General features: G+C 45.0%; 1 protein-coding gene across 3 annotated transcripts in view; it reads left to right on the top strand.

Annotated features, from left to right (window-relative positions):
• The window catches only part of SLC44A3 (solute carrier family 44 member 3), an 84,551-nt gene that overhangs the window by 48,364 nt on the left and 16,242 nt on the right, over positions 1 to 19,945 (top strand). For 2 of the 3 annotated variants that reach the window (XM_082614623.1, XM_082614625.1), the window contains exons 11-12: positions 6,976 to 7,132; positions 9,566 to 9,652. In XM_082614623.1, coding sequence (XP_082470749.1) covers positions 6,976 to 7,132; positions 9,566 to 9,652 — 244 coding nt within the window. The remainder of the gene's footprint in view (positions 1 to 6,975; positions 7,133 to 9,565; positions 9,653 to 19,945) is intronic. The other variant, XM_082614624.1, reaches the window with a different exon arrangement.

Genomic DNA, 19,945 nt, shown 5'->3' on the forward strand with positions numbered 1-19,945 from the left:
ATGGAGAACAGTATGGAGGGTCTTTAAAAAACTAAAAATAGAACTACCATATGATCCCACAATTCCACTGCTGGGTATACATCCAAAGAAAATGAAAACACTGATTCCAAAAGATATATGCACCCCAGTGTTCAGACAGCATTATTTACAACAGCCAAGATATTGAAGCTACCTAAGTGTCCATCAGTAGATGAATGGATAAAGAAGATGTGGTATATTTATACAATGGAATATTAGCCATAAAAAAGAATGAGATTTTGCTATTTTGAAACAACATGGGTGGACCTGGAGGGGATTATACTTAGTGAAATAAATTAGAGAAAGACAAATACTATATGTTATCACTTACATGTGGAATCTAAAAAATAAAACAAATGAATGACTATAACAAAACAGAAACAGACCTACAGATTTAGAGAACAAACTAGTGGTTTCCATTTGGGAGAGGGAAGTGGAAAGGGTCAAGGTAGGGATAGGGAATTAAGAGGTACACACTACTATGTATAAGATAAATAAGTTACAAGATATATTGTACAACACAGGGAATACAGCCAATATTTTATAATAACTTTAATGGAGTATAATTTTTAAAAATATTGAATCACTGTGTTGTACACCTGAAACTAATATTGTAAATCAACTGTACTTCAATAAAAAGTAAAATTAAATTTAAAAAATAACTAGAATGAGATCTGATGTTCAACAGCAACTCTGAAGCAGGGAGACAGTAGGACAAGGCTGTCAAAATTCTAAGATTATTTCCAACCTAGAATTCTAGACCTACTCATACTATCAGTCAAGGGTGAAGGAGGATAAAGTCCTGTTCAGGCATACAACATCCCAAAAGATTTCCCCCCCACATCCTTTCTCCACTGAAACTAATGAGTAAGCCAGGGAGGAAAACATGAGTTTCAGGAAATGGGCTCCAACACAGTGAAGAAAAGAAGGGAATCCCCAGGCGGGTAGCTAGTCAGCAGGTATAGAGCACAACCAGTCCAAGGAGGAGCTGGAGAACAGTGGGCTCCAGGAGGGATGTCTCCAAGAAAAAATAAAAAGCAAACTGAGAGAATATCAGATGTGTTGTTTGAATATGTGGAGAAAAAATGTATACTTTGGTGAAGCATTTGGTGAAGTCCATGGAAAACCAAGCAAATAAAAAATGTGAAACATTATTAACTTAAGGAAAAACCAAAAGTTGTACAGAAAAGGAAATATAATCAGAATACACTGTTTGGATCAGTTGTATTTTTTTATATACTGATTTTATTTTATTTATGTACTGATAATGTAAACCCTAAACATTAACTAAAACATAGTGGTGAAAGATTGAAAGTTTTTTCTCTAAGATCAGAAACAAGACAAGAGTGCCCACTCTTACCATTTCTATTCAACATAGTACAGGAAGACCTAGCCAGAGCAATCAGGCAAGAAAAAGGGGGGAAAAATGCATCTAAATCAGAAAAGAAGTAAAATTGCCTTTGTTTGCAGATGATATGATCTTATATATAGAAAATCCTAAAGACTTCATCAGAAAACTGTTAGACTAAATCAATGAATTCAGTAAAGTTTCAGGATACAAAATCAGCCTACAGAAAATGGGTGCATTTCTATACTCTAACAACAAAATATCTGAAAAAGAAATAAAACAATCCTATTCACAATAGCATCAAAAACAATAAAATATTTAGGAATAAACTTAACTAAGGAGGTGAAAGATCTGTTTACTGAAAAGTACAAGACTCTGATGAAAGAAAGACACAAACAAATGGAAATATATCCTGTGTTCATGGATCAGAAGAATTAATATTGTTAAAATATCCATATTACCCAAAGCCATCTATAGATTTAATACATTCCCTATCAAAATTTCAATTATATTTTCCATAGAAATAGAAAAGGAATCCTAAAATTTGTATGGAATCACAAAAGATTCCAAATAGCCAAAACCATCCTGAGAAAGAAGAACACACCTGGAGGCATCATACTTCCTGATTTCAAACTATACAACAAAGCTATAGTATTGTATGGTACTATATGAACAGTATGGTACTGGCATAAAAATAGACCCATAGATCAAAAGAAGAGAACTGAGATCCCAGAAAGGGGAAAGGATAATATCTTCAATAAATGGTTCTGGAAAAACTGGATAACCCCATGAAGAAGAATAAAATTAAACCTCTGTATTACACTGTTCACAGAAGTTAATTCAAAATGGTTTAAAGACTTAAAACATAAGAACTAAAACCATAAAACTCCTAGAAGAAAACATAAGGGAAAAGCTTCTTGACATCAGTCTTAGAAATGAGTTTTTGAATATGACACCAAAAGCACAAGCGACAACAGCAAAAATTAGTGAGACTACATCAAACTAAAAATCTCTACACAGTGAAAGAACCAGTCAACAAAATGAAAGGGCCACCTATGGAATGGGAGAAAATATTTGCAAATTGTATGTCTGATAAGCTGTTAAAAACCAACTCACACAACTCAATAGTAAAAAAAAAAAAAAAATCCAGTTAAAAAATGGGCAGAGGAACTGAACTTCTTTTCCAAAGAAGATATACAAATAACCAACAGGCACATGAAAATGTGCTCAACATCACTAATCATCAGGGAATGCAAATCACCACAATGAGATATCACCTTATACCTGTCAGAATGTCTGTCATCAAAAAGACAAGAGACAACTGCTGGCAAGGATGTAGAAAAGAGGGAGCCCTTGTGCACTGTTGGTGGGCATGTAAATTGGTACAGCAGTTATGGAAACAGTATAACAGTATGGAGGTTCCTCGAGAAATTAAAATCAGAACTACTATACAATCCAGCAATCCCGCTTCTTTTGTGTATATCCAAAGGAAATTTAAAAATTATCTTGAAGAAATATCTTCACTCCCATGTTCACTGCAGCACTATTCACAGTAGCCAAGGTATGGGAACAACCTAAGTGTCCATCAAAAGGTGAATGGATAAAGAAGATGTGATATATATAATGGAATATTCTTTAGCCATGAGAAAGAAGGAAATTCTGCCATTTGCAGCAACATGGATGGACCTTGAGGGCATTATGCTAAGTGATATAATTCACAGAAAAACAGTTACTGGATGATATCACTTATATGTGGAATCTAAAAAAGCTGAACTCACAGAAACAGAGTAGAATGGTGGTTACCAGGGGCTGGGGGTAGGGGAAAGGGGAGATAACTGGTTAAAGGGTACAAACTTCTAGATAGAAGATGAATAAGTTCTGGAGATCTAATGTACAGCATGGTGATTATGCTTAATAAGACTGTATTATATACTTGAAAGTTGCTAAAAGAGTAGATCTTAAATGTTCACACCACAAAAAAGAAATGGTTAAATATATGAGGTGAGGGAGGTGTTAGCTAACGCTATGGTGGTAATCATTTTTCAATATATAAGTGGATCAAATCAACACATTGTGTACCTTGGACTTACATAATGTTATGTGTCAATTATATCTCAATAAAGCTGGGAAAAAAACATTAAAAACTTCAGTGTAATTATGTTGAGAAGAAGAGGAGTGGGAAAATGAGTGTGTTGGGGAGTTTAGGCTGTGTAGGAGAAAGAAACCTGCATCTTCCATGGTAGGAAGTTGGTTGACAGTCTCTGAGGCTGAAAAAAAAATCAAGAAATAGCAGTAAGAACAAGTAAAGTAATTTAGAAGTGTGAGGGTGATTTCCAGAAGAAACAGCTAAAATATTACCTCCAGGGAGAGAAAATTAGTGGTGGGGAAAGAAAACTGTTGTTTTTCCTGTTATGCCTAGCAGTACTATTTGACTTTTTAAGATACTTCATATATTTGATAAAAATAAACAAACTAATTCAAAGTAAAATGCATGCTGATTTATTTTTAGCACTACTATTTCATTTATTAAAGAGTTCTGCATTCTTTTTGACTGTGTGCTAATTTTGAAACCTCAAGGTTTTTCCTTATCTCAGGGCTCACAATTCTTTAATCTCATGTTCTAGCCTGCACACAGGGTGAGAATTAAATATAGCCAGAGTGCATTCATCTCTGTCATTCATTTAAGCAGTAAGAGGGCTGAAGAGTTCATACAAAGACCATCAAGTACCAGGACATGGGCAACCTGTGTAATTTCCCTTTTACAACCATTTGCTTGAAGAGGGGTCAACTGAGAGCCGTAAAGATGTGGCTGAGATGTGATAGGAAGGAACCAGCTCCACTCAGTTTGGAGAAGGGACGCATGAGGCATGACTTCATCGTTTGCAACTATGCAAATGATGGTTTCCAGCTGCTCTGGATTTGCTGAGGAGGAAGTGAGGAAGTGGAATCACAGAGGAGCCTAAGGAATTTAGGTAGGAGACAGATGAGTTTCCTAACCCTGAGAAGAGCTGCCAAGGACCTGTTCTTCATAGCGAAGAGCTTCCATTTTCTTTGAGACTGGAAAGATGAATCTCACAGCTTCCCCACAGTCATCACAAAAATCCCATCTTGCAGTAGTTTTGCTGAAAGAAATATCAGGAAAGGACAAGGTCTCTGCAGGGACACACCATGCTCCTTTGCTCAGGACCAGATTGACATTGGAGGCCATCCATCCATCCTGTGCAGCCCAGTCCTTGTCCAGGAGCCGTAGCACAAAATGAATTTTCCATACTGTTGAAGAGTTCTCAATGAGCTCTAGGCTGGATCTAACCGGAGCTAAAACGTGCCTCTAGGACCCTGAAGTTGCTGGATTCGACTTACGCTCTACTGTCCGAGCAAATAGTAGTTGCAAAACAGCACTTACGTACCAGGACCCAGAGGTGCTACAGACTTGGATGAATGGAACCATTAAATGCTTTGCCCAGTGACTTGAGCTGATGCAGTGTCCTGGGGCCCTGGCTCCACTGCACAGGGCCAGGCACCTTTAGCACTCAGCAGCCACAAGTTTAAAAGTAGGGGAGCTAGGCATGTGGGGCACATCCTCGAGTCTCCTGCTCTCTCACACTGCCCGGGGTCTTCCTACTACCACCACCCACAGAACCCGGTGGAAGATGCTCAGCACGCAGTACTCCCTAGAGACAGAGGCATAGGCCTGACGGGAGGCCCTGGCATCCTCACAAGCCCATCACTGAGCTGCCCAATACACCCCTCGCTGCTCTGCAGTCCCGAACACCAATTCTCAAAATATGGTGAAGTCTCAGTTTAAGCTTCACCAGGTGTAATCAGAGCCTCTTCCTGAAGGCAGTTTTTGCTGGTTGTGAAGGTAACAGAGATGAAGGCCCCAGCCATATGCATAGTGGAGGAGGGATGATAAGATGATGTTACCTTTGAACATGGAAAAAAGGTCTAGGGAGAGAAAGTGGGGGCTTCAAGACCCTCCACTGATTGACCTTTCCCTGTTGGGTGGCATGTAGTTCTCAGGGCAGGTATTGAGTGACTCCTGGCTCCACAAGCTGGCCTTCTTTTCAGGTTTTCTCTCTCACGTGGTAACTCAGCTTCTGGATTGTCTACATCTTCTTCCAGCCAAGCCCTGGAGTGGCTGGAGCCATCACTGGGATGCAACATGGATGAGGGCAGTCCAGACAGTGCAGACACTCCTCTGCCTGAAATGGTTAATCCCATCCCAGCAAAGCCTCAGAAAGCGGATGCCTAACCCCAAACTTCAGTACCTGGAGGACCAGCCCCCAAGGCCCTGTTCACAATGGCCTGTGAATCCTTTGTTTCCTTACCAGATGGAAAGCAGGTGCTGCCTTCTTCTCCCTGCATCCCCTCTTGAGCACCATAATATGTTCTAAGGCACATAAATCTCCTAAATGGGAAAGTAAACATTCTTCCTTTAAAAAAAAAAGAATGAGGAAAAGGAAAAAAAATGTGTCAGATTTTCCTGGCTGTGCTACTTTTCTAGTTTATCAGATCTAAATGAATTCATATCAGCAATAGCTTCCCTGGTATTTCCTATTTTCAACAATATTGAGTTGAAACACACATCGCCCTTTTTGTGGCACAACTGGATTACAGTTATTCTGCTCCCAATATTACTTTCATATTCTCTATTCCTTCCTGGATGATTTAAGTAACAGCAAAATACGGCTGTTGCCAACTCTTGAAACATTTCTGGCCAATTTCCTTTTCTTCCCTCAAAACCTAGATTCTTGTCAAAACCTTAATTCATAGTGACTTATTAGCAACCAGAGCAAGTTGTAGAATGATCCATTATGAAGAAAGCAAGCTTCACTTGGAATCAGTGAAGTAGCTTTTCGGAAAGGGCCTCATTTTCTAGAACTGGCATCAGAGTGTCGGGGGAGGAGTTGCATCAGCCCTCCCGCCTTTGTTTTATCTTTCAGCTTTGGGTAGGGGATATGCCCATTCTGTTCTTTTTCACTTTTTCCTGCCTGTGAAACTGACTTTTGCATTCTTGAGAGCTGTGTCATGACAAGTCCCGTAAATGATTCACAGTGAAGTGACCTTTACAGAGCAGAGTAGAAATCAGCTGGATTTCAGGAGCTTGGAGCTGTGTGAAAGCCAGAACGTTTCCTCCCTTCGCTGTAAGCTGGTTCCTCTCTGGCTGCCAATCCTGGTCATGTGATCTGGTGGTGATTTTAATCACCGAGCTAATACTGGCAATATTTACAGATGCACGTGTGTAATTTAAACCTTGGGGATTATTATATAATTAAACTTCTGAAAATGAAAATGGGATCAATACGCAATTTAATGGATTGGTGGAGGTGGTAGGCGTGGTAAAGAGGAAAACTTGTTTAACTCATCAGTATTTATTTTTTAATTTTCTGTTCCTTGTTTGTAACATTGAGTGCCACCAAAAGGAATTAACTTCGTCCAAGAAATCATTTACCCTTAGCTACCAAGGAGTGTAAAAATTTTGCCAAATGTAGATGGCGTCCCTGCTTTCTAAATTGTTAGTACCACAGATGATTTGAACCAGAGAGAAGTTTCTCGTTTCTTTCTAAATAGTGTTTTTTAAATGCTGTCTTTTTTTCTCCTGTTCCCAGAAATAAAAATGACCCTCCTGATCGCCCGATCCTTTCATCTCTGTCCATTCTTTTCTGCTACCATCAGGGAACAGTTGTCAAAGGGTCATTTTTAATCACTGTGGTGAGGATTCCAAGAGCCGTTCTCATGTACATCTATAACACTCTGAAAGAGAAGGTAAGGCAGCACCCTAAAACAGGGTGCGCTCCGTGTTTGGGTTACAGAAAAGTGAATCGCTGGAAAACTACACTGGGTCCCGGGACAGGAATGTGACCTGTGCCAGTGGCCGTTCAGAAAGCTCCAGTGTTCTTCAGGTCCCATCCCCCCACCCCCAGCAATCTTTTTTTCCCGTCCCTGTTTTGTTCATAGCTTTGTTTGTTGGATTTTCTCCAATGTGGTGGCAGAGGTGGGGTGGAGAGGGCATAGCTCTGAGTTTGCTGGTTTTCCTTCTTATTTAAATGCTGAACAAATGGGAGGCATTCTTAAGATGCAATTTAAGCAAGTTTTTACGGACATTTATCATGCTTTATTTTTTAAAGAAAGAAAAATACACTATAAGATAAGAATAATGTTTGTTTGTTTCTGTTTTAAAGCTAAAATATTCCCCACCTTTTGTGTTTCCTGGAGGGTGACCTGGGAAGTTGCTGGTGTATGTGTGTGTGTGTGTGTGCGCGCATGCACGCACGTGCTTGATAGTTAGAAATGGGCAAGCTGACCTCAATCTCAGCTCAAAAGACAGAAAACTGTGGGGCTTTTGTGCCTGGGGTTTTTTCTCCTCCCTGGTTTTTATTTCCATGCACATTTGGTTATGAATGGCAGTGGAAACCAAAACACCAGGAATACAGCTGTTCTCATGGTATTTCTGGCCTGCCAAACAAGGGAAGGTTGGATTTTCCCCTGCTTTTCTGTTCTCACACAATGTTAATCTCGACCCCATCCCCACTTCAGCGTTGGTGACTTGGTCAGAGTTTCTCAGATGTACATGAGTCCAACCTTTTGGGTATATGTATGTGCTGTTAGTTAATTGGGGAAGTTTTACATGTGGGTTCATAATTATACTTTAGAATTGTTTTTGTTTGCTCTTTTAAGCAGAAATCTGAATTGTTGATATTTAAGTCTGTAATCAAGATTTAAGATTAGTATATTAATTAGGAACAATTGATTATCTAGCTTCCTCATCTTGAAATGCATGCTAAGCCGTTGCCCCTGATCAGAGAGTATTTTCTTGTATTTCTGTTGAAGTACTGCTTAGCTACATGTCTGTGACTTGAAGAAGCATTTGCACATCCAGGACAAATCAAGCTACTCCGGCTCTTGCATTTTGAAATTGATCCTTCAATCTTAGGAAACTTGGAAGAAGGATTTCTTGGAGAACAGAGCAGCTTTTTTATTTTAAATATATTCATATAGTTTATATATGTTAAATATATTCATATTTAGGTATTATAGGTATATGTATGCATTAGTAATAGATACTCACAAATTAATGAGCAGTAGGGGACTAACTATCTCCCCTAGAGCTAGACACCTTAAATTCTTTGGGGAAACAGCCTCCATAAATCTGAAAGAGAAGTTACTGGTCATCCTCTCTGCAGAGATCTAAAAGGTTATTTATCACTCGCCAGATCCCATAAGGACTAAGGGACCAAACTCCCTTTTAGTGGTGTCACTGTTGGAGAAATGTGTCCTTTTTAGGTTAAAAAAAAATGGTCTTCCTCAACAGCCTTACAGCCCCATACTGTACCTACAAGTTAAACATTTCACACGGCCACTGTGAGACCCTTCTTACATTAAGTGGCTTATTTACAACCATGGCCAGGCTGAAAAGTATCCAGGTCAAATTTCATCCAATTGAATTAAAATTGGGACAAGAAAATGTCCATGTAAGGCTGAGTTATTTCTGGGGTCCTCAAAGAGAACTATTTCAGGATTGTTTTCAGGGATCCTCCACCCTGGGTCTGGGCACATTCAATCACCCCTTCCCCTAACAAGTTTCGTTAAATTATTCATTCCTGAGTTATACACAAGTTCAAGTTATATTTCGAAGGACTAATTTATCCCTAAAAATTTAGCCCTGAAAGTCTCACTATAGGATGTATTTCCAAAAAAATTAAACCTGACTCTTTTTTTATGTGGACATGTAACTAGTATCTCCAGTGCATTAGTTTTATTGTCTCAGGGATACAAATTTTTCATGAACACAGACTTTGGTTTGAAAAAGCAGAGTTTATAATTGAAGGCTCTTAGGGGAAGGTGAAGAGGGAAGAGAGATTCTTTTTTTTTTTTTTACTAGAATCAGGAGGTCTAGTTCACCTTTGCTAGTAAATACGGACTAACCCATTTCCCTTTCTGCTGAAGTCAACAGCAGTCCTAACAGGTAAGCCCACAGGAGAGAAATCTTGCTTATCTGTAGTAGTAATGATAATAATTAGTAGTAGGAGTAGCATATACAGAATAGAAGAACTTCTCTACCGAGTGAGAACTGCTGCAGTGCTTCCCCAGGTACGTGGGTCTCCAAGTAGGAACACGGTATGTTCACAGAAACTGCCTGCTTACCTCTTTCCTGTGTTGTTTCTGACACTGATCCTTTCATTCTTAACCTGACCCCAGCAGCACGGTGCCTGGTCGAGTTGTGTGTCCCGATGCTGCTACTGCTGCTTGCGGTGTCTTGACAAATGCCTGTGCCATTTCAACCAGGTATGTCTCCTGCCACATGCCCCAGGGACACACGGAGGGGCCTGCCAGTGGGCATCAACTCTTAGGTCAGGGATCGGCCAATTTTTCTGTAAAGGCCAGATTGTGTAAAAGTTTTCAGCTTTTGGGTCATTCAGTTTGGGTCATGACTTCTCAGCTCTGCCACGGCAGCAAGAGACAGCCATAGGCAAGATGTAACTGGATGGGCCCGACTGTGTTCCAGTAAAGCTTTACCTATGGGCACTGAAATCTGAGTTTTGTATTTTTCATGTGTCAAGAAATATTCTTCTTCTTTTGAAGTTTTCCAGCTATTTTTAAAATGTGAAAATTATTCTTAGCTCTGGCCAGAGGGAAGCACTCTGTGTCTGATGGATCTGGTTTCTCAGCTGTAGTTTGCAGACCTTTACCTTAGAACTTTAGGTCATTAATGCCATTCTTCAAATTCTGAAAGAAATTTCTCTTTTCAGAAATAAAAAGAGGAAGGGGCTTTAGAAACTCTAACACAAGGCATGTGTATCAACTGAGAGCTAATTTTCAATGTCTTCTCCAAGAACTATAATTTTCCTGAAATAGGAAAAGAATTGCCTCCCTAATTTTTATATATTTTGCCAGCCTTTCCCTTTCAAGCTATAAATACTCCTTTGAAAATCAGAAAAATTGCATACTGTGATTGTTTGAATTTCAGATTTTTTTTCTCCTGAGTCTTCCAAACTGATGGAAATTTAAATATGTGTTTTATTTTTCTGTAGATAATTTAGGAAATTTTAATAACCCTTAGTAAAATTTACACAAAGCATTATTTTTATAAGTCAGCAGGCTGTTTTATACTTTGTCTCACTTAGAAAAGTACTTCTTATTATTGCCCCTCTTCCTAATAAATATACCAGTAGAAGTAAAGGGACTAATTAGGCCATCTATGTTTAATGTCTTGTAAGTGGCATTAAGAATATCTTTCATTGTTCTGGGGAGATTGTAGTCGTCTTGTAGTAAAACCCTATATTTGAGGCTCCTCTTAAGAATCTTGGAATACATTTTAGAGTGTACTTAGTTTTCACTTGAATCACTTCAAGCCAGCATGTATAAAACACAGTAAAATACCACAGCACCTTCAGAATGGTGGGTCCTGTAGCAAAGTCAGGCCAAACTCTATGAGTGTCTTGTCACAGTGTAATACGCCAGCCTCTCTCTCCTAGAACTCTGTGCACATATCCAGATACCAACTTATTCCACAAAGATTTTGAGATGCATTACAAAAAAGTACTGTGATAAAATATATGTACATGAAAATCAAGCTAAGAAACATATAGACAGACGAGAAAGACAAAAGCAGTGGGACCATTGATATACTAATATGTTGGCCACATGGCCCTTTAAGAACTGAAGGTTGAGTTGCAGTGCCCTCATTGTATTATGTAAATTCAGGTACTTTCCATGTACCTCGTTCACTGCCCCATGGAAGCCTAGGGGCTCCCTGTGGGTACTGCAGGGACCACCACTCCGGAGGGGAAAGAAATGAGTGAGGAGGAGGAAAGGTGGGTTCTGGGCCCATAGCACCACCAGCACCACCAACACCACCAACACTACCAGCACCACCACCACCAGCACCACCTCCACCAGCACCACCTCCACCAGCACCACCACCTCCACCAGCACCACCACCTCCACCAGCACCACCACCACCAGCACCACCTCCACCAGCACCACCTCCACCAGCACCACCACCACCAGCACCACCACCACCACCAGCACCACCTCCACCAGCACCACCTCCACCAGCACCACCACCACCAGCACCACCACCACCAGCACCACCTCCACCAGCACCACCTCCACCAGCACCACCACCACCAGCACCACCTCCACCAGCACCACCACCACCAGCACCACCACCACCAGCACCACCTCCACCAGCACCACCACCACCAGCACCACCACCACCAGCACCACCTCCACCAGCACCACCACCACCAGCACCACCGCCACCACCAGCACCACCGCCACCAGCACCACCACCTCCACCAGCACCACCACCACCAGCACCACCACCACCAGCACCACCTCCACCAGCACCACCACCACCAGCACCACCTCCACCAGCACCACCTCCACCAGCACCACCTCCACCAGCACCACCTCCACCAGCACCACCACCACCACCAGCACCACCTCCACCAGCACCACCTCCACCAGCACCACCTCCACCAGCACCACCACCGCCACCAGCACCACCGCCACCAGCACCACCTCCACCAGCACCACCACCGCCACCAGCACCACCACCACCAGCACCACCGCCACCAGCACCACCTCCACCAGCACCACCTCCACCAGCACCACCACCACCACCAGCACCACCACCACCAGCACCACCGCCACCAGCACCACCACCACCAGCACCACCACCTCCACCAGCACCACCTCCACCAGCACCACCACCACCAGCACCACCTCCACCAGCACCACCTCCACCAGCACCACCACCACCAGCACCACCACCACCACCAGCACCACCTCCACCAGCACCACCTCCACCAGCAGCAAAACCAGCACCATCACCAGCATGACCACCACCACCAGCACCACCACGAGCACCACCACCAGCAACACCAGCACCAGCACCACCACCACCAGCACCACCACCAGCACCACCACCACCACCAGCCACACCAGCACCATCACCAGCATGACCACCAGCACTACCATCACCACCAGCACCACCACCAGCACCACCACCAGCAAAACCATCACCAGCACCACCACCACCACCAGCACCACCACCACCAGCACCACCACCAACACCAACACCAGCACCATCACCAGCATGACCACCACCACCAGCACCACCACGAGCACCACCACCAGCAACACCAGCACCAGCACCACCACCACCAGCACCACCACCAGCACCACCACCACCACCAGCCACACCAGCACCATCACCAGCATGACCACCAGCACCAGCACCACCACCACCACCACCACCAGCAACACCAGCACCAGCGCCATCTACCAGCACCACCACCAGCACCACCACCACCAGCACCACCAGAACCACCACCACCACCAGCAACACCAGCACCAGCACCACCACCACCACCACCACCAGCACCACCACCACCACCAGCAACACCAGCACCAGCACCACCAGCACCACCACCAGCCACACCAGCACCAGCACCACCACCACCACCAGCCACACCAGCACCATCACCAGCATGACCACCAGCACCAGCACCAGCACTACCATCACCACCAGCACCACCATCAGCAACACCAGCACCAGCACCACCAACACCAACACCACCACCATCACCACCACCACTACCACTACCACCACCACCAGCACCACCACCCGCACCAGCACCACCAGCAGCAACACCATCACCAGCACCATCACCAGCACCACCACCACCACCAGCAACACCATCACCAGAACCACCACTAGCAACACCACCACCACCAGCAATACCACCATCAACACCATCACCAACACCACCACCAGCACCCACCCCTGCCTTGCAACCAGAGCAGCTCCACTTCTATCTGGTTTAGGAGTGGGATTCCACTGAAGGTTTCATTTGAAGACAGGCTCTGCTTGAACATGTTTGAAAGCCACTTTCTCATACCATGTTCATGTTTGTTTTCTCTGCCCTATTATCCTAAGGGATGTATTTGCTGCATTCTGAAGTTTCAGCACCTTATATTAGCCCAGTACCTTTTCTTTGGGGAGTTAAAAACATTTCCAAGATCCTGAGTAGTGTTAGTATTAATCACACTATAATTACCATTATAAAGGGGAGGAATCCTTATAACAGTTTTACAGTTGGAATGATTGTCCCTGAATCACAGAAAGGCTCAGCTAGCCTCGAGGATCCAGCTCATAGTGGATCAGTGTTGCAAACAGGGATAGGTCTTCTGGATTCTGTTCATGGTGCCCGGGCACTAGGCCTGGCCCTAAACCAGCTGTTGGAGCAGCTTTAACGTGGGGTGACTCCTACAGGACTAGGCACTGCCAGCTGATGTGGGCACCACTGGGAGGCCTAAGGGTTAGGAGATTGAGAAAGAAGAGAAGGAAGAATGGAGAAGAAAGAAAGAAGTGGCGTGAATATTGGTGGGGAGGGAAAGGTCACCTCTAGTCTAAATCAACTACTGGAAAGCAGAGTGAAATAAAGATTTGTAAGAATAAAGATAATTGTTGTATAATGGTAGTCAAAGCTATTGTTGATCTCATTTGGCAGTAGACAAAGGAAAGTGAGCTCAAAGTGAGACAAGGAATTTAGATTAGCCTTTTGAAAAATTTCCTGGCACGGGAATGAGTTGCTAGGAAAAGATTTTCTCTGGAAATCAGATTTATAAGAGTTGAGGCTTATTTTTTATTTTGCTAGTTTTGTGCAGAAGGAGATGGGAAATGCTAGAAGAGAATGAGATCCATTTGTTACCAACAGAACCCAGATGCTCTTCTTTACTTAAGATCAAGTAGCCGGCTGTGTTTCAGCATTGCTCCTTAAAAGCCTAATCCATCTTCACCAGTCCTGGGAGGGAGGCTGGTGGCAGTTGCCACATTTGTCAACACCCAGCCTAAGGCTACACGGTAATTCACTTGCGGGGTGGGGGATGAAATCCCACATCTCATCATTTTTCGTTATTTGTCTCTCTACATCATAAGTACCAAATGTGTAGATAGCTGAAAATATTATGTGTGTACACCTCACACATTTATTTATCCAATATCTATTTGTTTATGCTGTATTCAAGCCATTTGAACCAGGTTAATGGGGGAGGGGACTGTGGTGAAACAGAGTCAATATAAAGCAGGCCAGACCTTCAAGGAGCTGACAAGCTAGTGTGGGGAATGAGGAAGACCATGAGGCACTTGCATGAGATGTTTAAAGAACAATATGTGCTGGAATGAGGACTGCGAAGTTCAGAAAAGGGGAGTCTTGGTATGGGGAGGTACTTTTTTTTTTTTTTTTTTTTAAAGAAGATGTTGGGGTGGGAGTTTATTAATTAATTTATTTATCTTTGCTGTGTTGGGTCTTCGTTTCTGTGCCAGGGCTTTCTCTAGTTGTGGCAAGCGGGGGCCACTCTTCATCGCGGTGCGCGGGCCTCTCACTATCGCGGCCTCTCTTGCTGCGGAGCACAGGGTCCAGACGCGCAGGCTCAGCAGTTGTGGCTCACAGGCCTTGTTGCTCCGCGGCATGTGGGATCTTCCTAGACCAGGGCTTGAACCCGTGTCCCCTGCATTAGCAGGCAGATTCTCAACCACTGTGCCACCAGGGAAGCCCCCTGGGGAGGTACTTTGACTTGATGATTAGGAGAGCTTGCACAGAAGAGGTTGGATTTGTCAGGCGTGAGCATAGAGCACCACCGGAGGTCATCAGCTGATAGCGACAACAATAGCCATGGCCTCCTGGCACTCACTGTATGGCTAGTTGTGTGCTCAGCACTTTCCCTGCATTGGATCAATTTTGAGTTTTAACTGCAGCCCCCTGAGATAGTTATCTCCAATTTATAGATGAGGAAACCGAGGCTTAGAGAGGGCGCATAGTTAGTTAGTGGCATAACTCGGGTTTGAATCCATATCTGTCTTACCTCTGGGACCCAAGCCCATACTTACTGTGCATTTTGAAACAGTCAGAGAGGGAGTCGCAACCACTGTCTGGGGTGGATCGCTTGAGCGCCTGCCCAAGCCAGAGTCCAGACAAGTCAGTTGCTGGCTGTTGAGCAAGGCTGGCTTCAGACAGACTTTTGTACAGGAGGACAGGAAAGGTATGGGGACAGTGAAGGCGTTGAAGGCTGGATGGTGCAGAAAAGGCTAGTCAGGGTGGTCTGAGCCCACCTCCTCCCCTCAGGCAAGTCAGTGTCAAAGCTTCTGGGAGGCCAACTGGCCTGGGTGTTCTCAGAGATTTTCAGACGAGAAGATCCTGCAGCCTCCCCCTCCCTCCCAGCACTTTCCAGGAGCCCAACTGAGACGTCCCCTCATGGGACTGTGGAGGCTAACCCTTCGGCAGGAACTGCCTGCCCCTTATTCTTACAGTCCACACACGGTTCCTCGTGGAAATGTCTCCCTGAGTGCACGTTTTGCCCATGGAGGACACAGATGTCTGTCCCAGAGCTGATGGTGGCATTAGGTCAGTGTTCCTCTAGGTTTGAAACCCACTGGTGGGCCACAGGACTCTTCCTGATGATTCCAAACGGATTGAATATTCCAGAGTGTTCTTTCTTCAGTTCTTACAGGCAAATTCATTCTTCTTCAATTCATGGATTTTCATTTTCACATACAACTAAAGGCTTTTTACCGATCGATAAAGTGCATAGTGTGTTACTTAAAGCTTACTGAAATGTGTCATTTATGAACCAACATTGATGTTTTACTTAGTTTCCTGAGGACTCAAATTCGTAATTCTGTTAAGATGTCTCTGACTGCCAAGGCGATGCCTGGTGACCATGCAATGCTTGTGAATGAGCCCGGGCAGAGCTGGGATTTTGCAGACTGGGGAAGGAGCCCTTTGCTATGAGTGCCGCCAGAGTTGCCTTGGATTGGCTGTGTTATTCAACTGCAGTTATACTTGCCTTGTTTACCACTTTACTTCTGGTGAGTATTTGGCTCTTGTTTAATGTGTTGTATTTTTATCATGGTGAGCATTGCATTCCTTTTCAATTCTTTGTTCTTCCAGCAGAAGTGGGAATGGGTATAGGAAGTGAGCTGTGGGCTGAGGTCAAACAAGTTTGAGAGCGACGATTTCCATTCCGTCTCCCGGGAGCAGTTCTTAGGTAAAGGCAACCCCTAGTCAGGTGTGGCAGCCGTTGGCTTCTGCCATCTTTGTGGAACTTGGGTGAATCCCTCCACCTTACTGAGCTTCTGCAGAAGAGGATCAGCTTAAATGATCTGAGGTCCTCATGGGGTGTGCTCAGCCTTGCTGTGGTGCTGGCCGAGAGCTGGGGCACGTGGGTACCGTGTTGCCGCATCATATCCGTGACACGCTTTGTGTGGGATGTGGGGCAGGATGTGTCCTCCCACTGTGTCCTGAATGGCAGGATCTTTTTTTTTTTTTTTTTTTTTTTTTTAGTACGCGGGCCTCTCACTGCTGTGGCCCCTCCCGCTGCGGAGCACAGGCTCCGGGCGTGCAGGCCCAGCGGCCATGGCTCACGGGCCCAGCCGCTCCGCAGCATGTGGGCTCCTCCCGGACCGGGGCACGAACCCGTGTCCCCTGCATCGGCAGGCGGACTCCCAACCACTGCGCCACCAGGGAAGCCCGGATCTTTTTTTTTTTGATGTTGGTTTTCTTATCCATGTTGAGAACTTACCCTGGAATCACAAAGATTAATGATGCTTTATGTTGTCCGGATCTCAAGCCTCCAGAATCTTTCTTGAGTGGACTGAGAATGTGAGTGCGCCGCTATCTACATCCCCTTAAAGCGATTCTCCCAACACTGCTGCTGTAGTGACAGCAATAAGTACATTGAACTGGTGATAAGATGCTGGTAAAATGCCAGTCACCTCGGTCACTCTCAACAGTGGAGAGTAATGTCCCGCAGTTTTCACCTCCCATTTCTGCCGTGGGCCATTATGCAGGGTAGCTGGGTGCCCAGTGGATCTCTGCTGTATCTCCTGGTCAGATCTGCCTTAATGCAGCCCATCAAGCTGCCAGCCTGCTTTATTGTGGCATCCGTCTAGATATGAGATACCAAGAAATGCATAGATTATTGCCTCTTGGCATTTGATTGGAAATGCCCATAGCTTCCTGGCTTCCTAACTAACAAATATACTGTCAGAAAGGCTCCAGATAATCTTGTCGAGTCCAGTGCAGAGAAAAACTGGCTGCTACTGGGAAAATATACACATCTCTCCCCTCCCTGCTTCGTAGCCCACCCCTACACCCCAGCCCACACTGCCTGCCAGTGCTTGTTTTTCAGGGCACGTAAAGTCGGTCTCTGTCTTCTAAGCCTTTGTGGCAGACTTGACTCTGTAATATCCCAAAGCCTTCTCTCCCCGCTCCACTTCCTTTGCAGTTAGCTCGATTTCAATGCTTCTCTTTCTCACAGTCCATCAGGAGCAAAGGCACTGGGTAACTTTTCCGTGTCTGATTTTGGTTCATCGTCAGCCAGCTGGCAGACCTCCAGGGACTCCTCTCCTCTCCCCAGAAAAATGTGTACAGCTCAGAAAAGAAAAGTAATGAATATTGTGCAATTTCTCGAACTCGATTATGAAAATGATGTAAAGGTTCTTAAGAGGACACAGTTCTTGGGGTAGTTGACATTGCCTCATCACAGAGCATGCAGACAGCTGTTCTTTCTATGACAGCGGCGGTTCCGAATTCTCCTGTCCCCACCGACTGGCTTAGAGCTATTCTGGGGCAGCCAGCTGATGCTGAGAGCCCCGGAGAGATGCCTCCGTGTGTGCATGTTGTAGAAGAAACTCGCATGTGTGTCAATATGATAGTTTACATTAAAGCCCATTTCTAGATGATGGTAATCCTCACAGCCCAGCTGCTTTGTGGCAAATGCTACTGTCCTGACTTTAGATAGAAAGGAATTGAGACGCCTATTTGTCAGAGACCCCAGGCTGTCTGGGAGAAAACCAACTGTATCCTCATGTTTCCTGGTGCGTGGCTCAGAAGCTGCTGGGCTTAGCGCTGCGGCTTTATGTGGCTTCCTGGGGAGCAGCCTCTCTGGAGCCCGGCTCCCACCTGCTGTGGGTGTGTTGCAAGGCTTGGGGCTCAAGAGGGTGAGCTCAAGCTCACTTCCTATACCCTAAAGCCCTCTGCCCTAAACGGGCCTCAGCAGTCTCTCCTCCTTCTGGGGAAAGGCCCAGTGTGCAGCTGCCATCTGTCCTTTCTGACTTGAAATTCTTCTACCTTCTCGGAGAAACAGTTAATGTTTGTTGAATGAATGATTGCCTCACTACAGGGAAGGGAGGGTGAGTTTTGCAAGGAGCCCTCAGCTAATCAGAAAACCTCTTGGGAGGCAACCGTTAGGCTCCCTCCAAGGTGTGCAGCTCCTCAAGACAGGAATTCCCACCACTTATTGGGCACTTCTGTGCAGCAAGCACCATGCTAACTGCTTTACATGTATTAACTCCCTTCAGCCTCACAAATAATCCTGTGAGAAAGGTACAATTATTACCCTTTTTCTTTTTTTGATAGATGATGACACTTAGGTTCAGAGAGGTTAAGTAGCAACCTGCTCCAGGTTAGACAGGAGGAAAGTAACAGAGTTGAGTGTTAAGGTTTGGGACACATAATAAGTCATCCCCTCTCCCTCGTAAAGTTCTGAACAACTGAGAGACCCGAGAGACAGCCGATGAAGATTAAAAATATCACCTTGAGTACCTAATGGCCGGGTTGGAAAATACAGTGTAGGAGCAGCTTATTAAAGTTTCACCCTTGAAATGGAGAGACCAACTCACCCTGTCCCAGGCCCAGCCAACAGTGTAGACCTGCCCCTGGGGTCTCCCCTGTAAACTCAGCTGAGAAGCTGAGGAGGTGTGTCCTCCGTGCTAGGTAGATCCCAAAGACAATGACAAAGGGCTGAGCCAGCCTGTGCTCTGCTCTTCCCTGCAAACTCACCCTAAGTCCCTCGAGTCCCTCAAGTCATCCACCTCCTCTGGGCACGAATGGCCATGGAAATACAAACACAGGGTTACGTCCACCAGGATTTAAAACCAGGTCTTTACCAGTCCACCAGGGTACCCCTTCCCCAGGGAGGAACTCAGACCCCAGAACTTAAGAGATCATGGAAGCCCTGCCCCTCATTACAGCAGAATCTGGGGTCCAGAGGGCTTGAGTGCTTCAACCAGGCTTACACAGTGGGTAGGGCTCTTTCTGATTCTCCTCTTCTCTACCTTGCATCTTCTCTCCCCCCACCCTCCCGAGCTTCACTGAGACACTGGGGACAAACAAGTATGTCACAGTACACAGAATGTCGATGAGAGCTGCTCCGGCTCACCTCATAAACAGAACTATACGTAGATCACCCCACTCCCTTGGGCAACATGGAAGTCAGGGCCCATGCTCACAGGGCAGAGGGTGGGGAACACTTGGATCTGGGAAGGATGGGATCTCACCTCTTATTAATGGTACCACTCCTCCAGCTTCCTTCTCCAAGCATCCTCCCTTCTCCTCACACCTTAGCGCTCCCCTTCTTCTGGAAGATATTTGTCCACCTCTTATGAGAGCTCCTCCCTCCTCCCCGTCCTCCCTCTCTGGACCTGGACCCTCTGTTCATTTCCCAGCAGTGTGGTGGAATGGGAAGAAGGCAGACAGGTCGGGGTTTGGATCATAGCTTCTCCACTTA

Source organism: Mesoplodon mirus (assembly GCF_964341445.2).
Source record: "Mesoplodon mirus genome assembly, chromosome: 3".
Classification (NCBI taxonomy): domain Eukaryota; kingdom Metazoa; phylum Chordata; class Mammalia; order Artiodactyla; family Ziphiidae; genus Mesoplodon; species Mesoplodon mirus.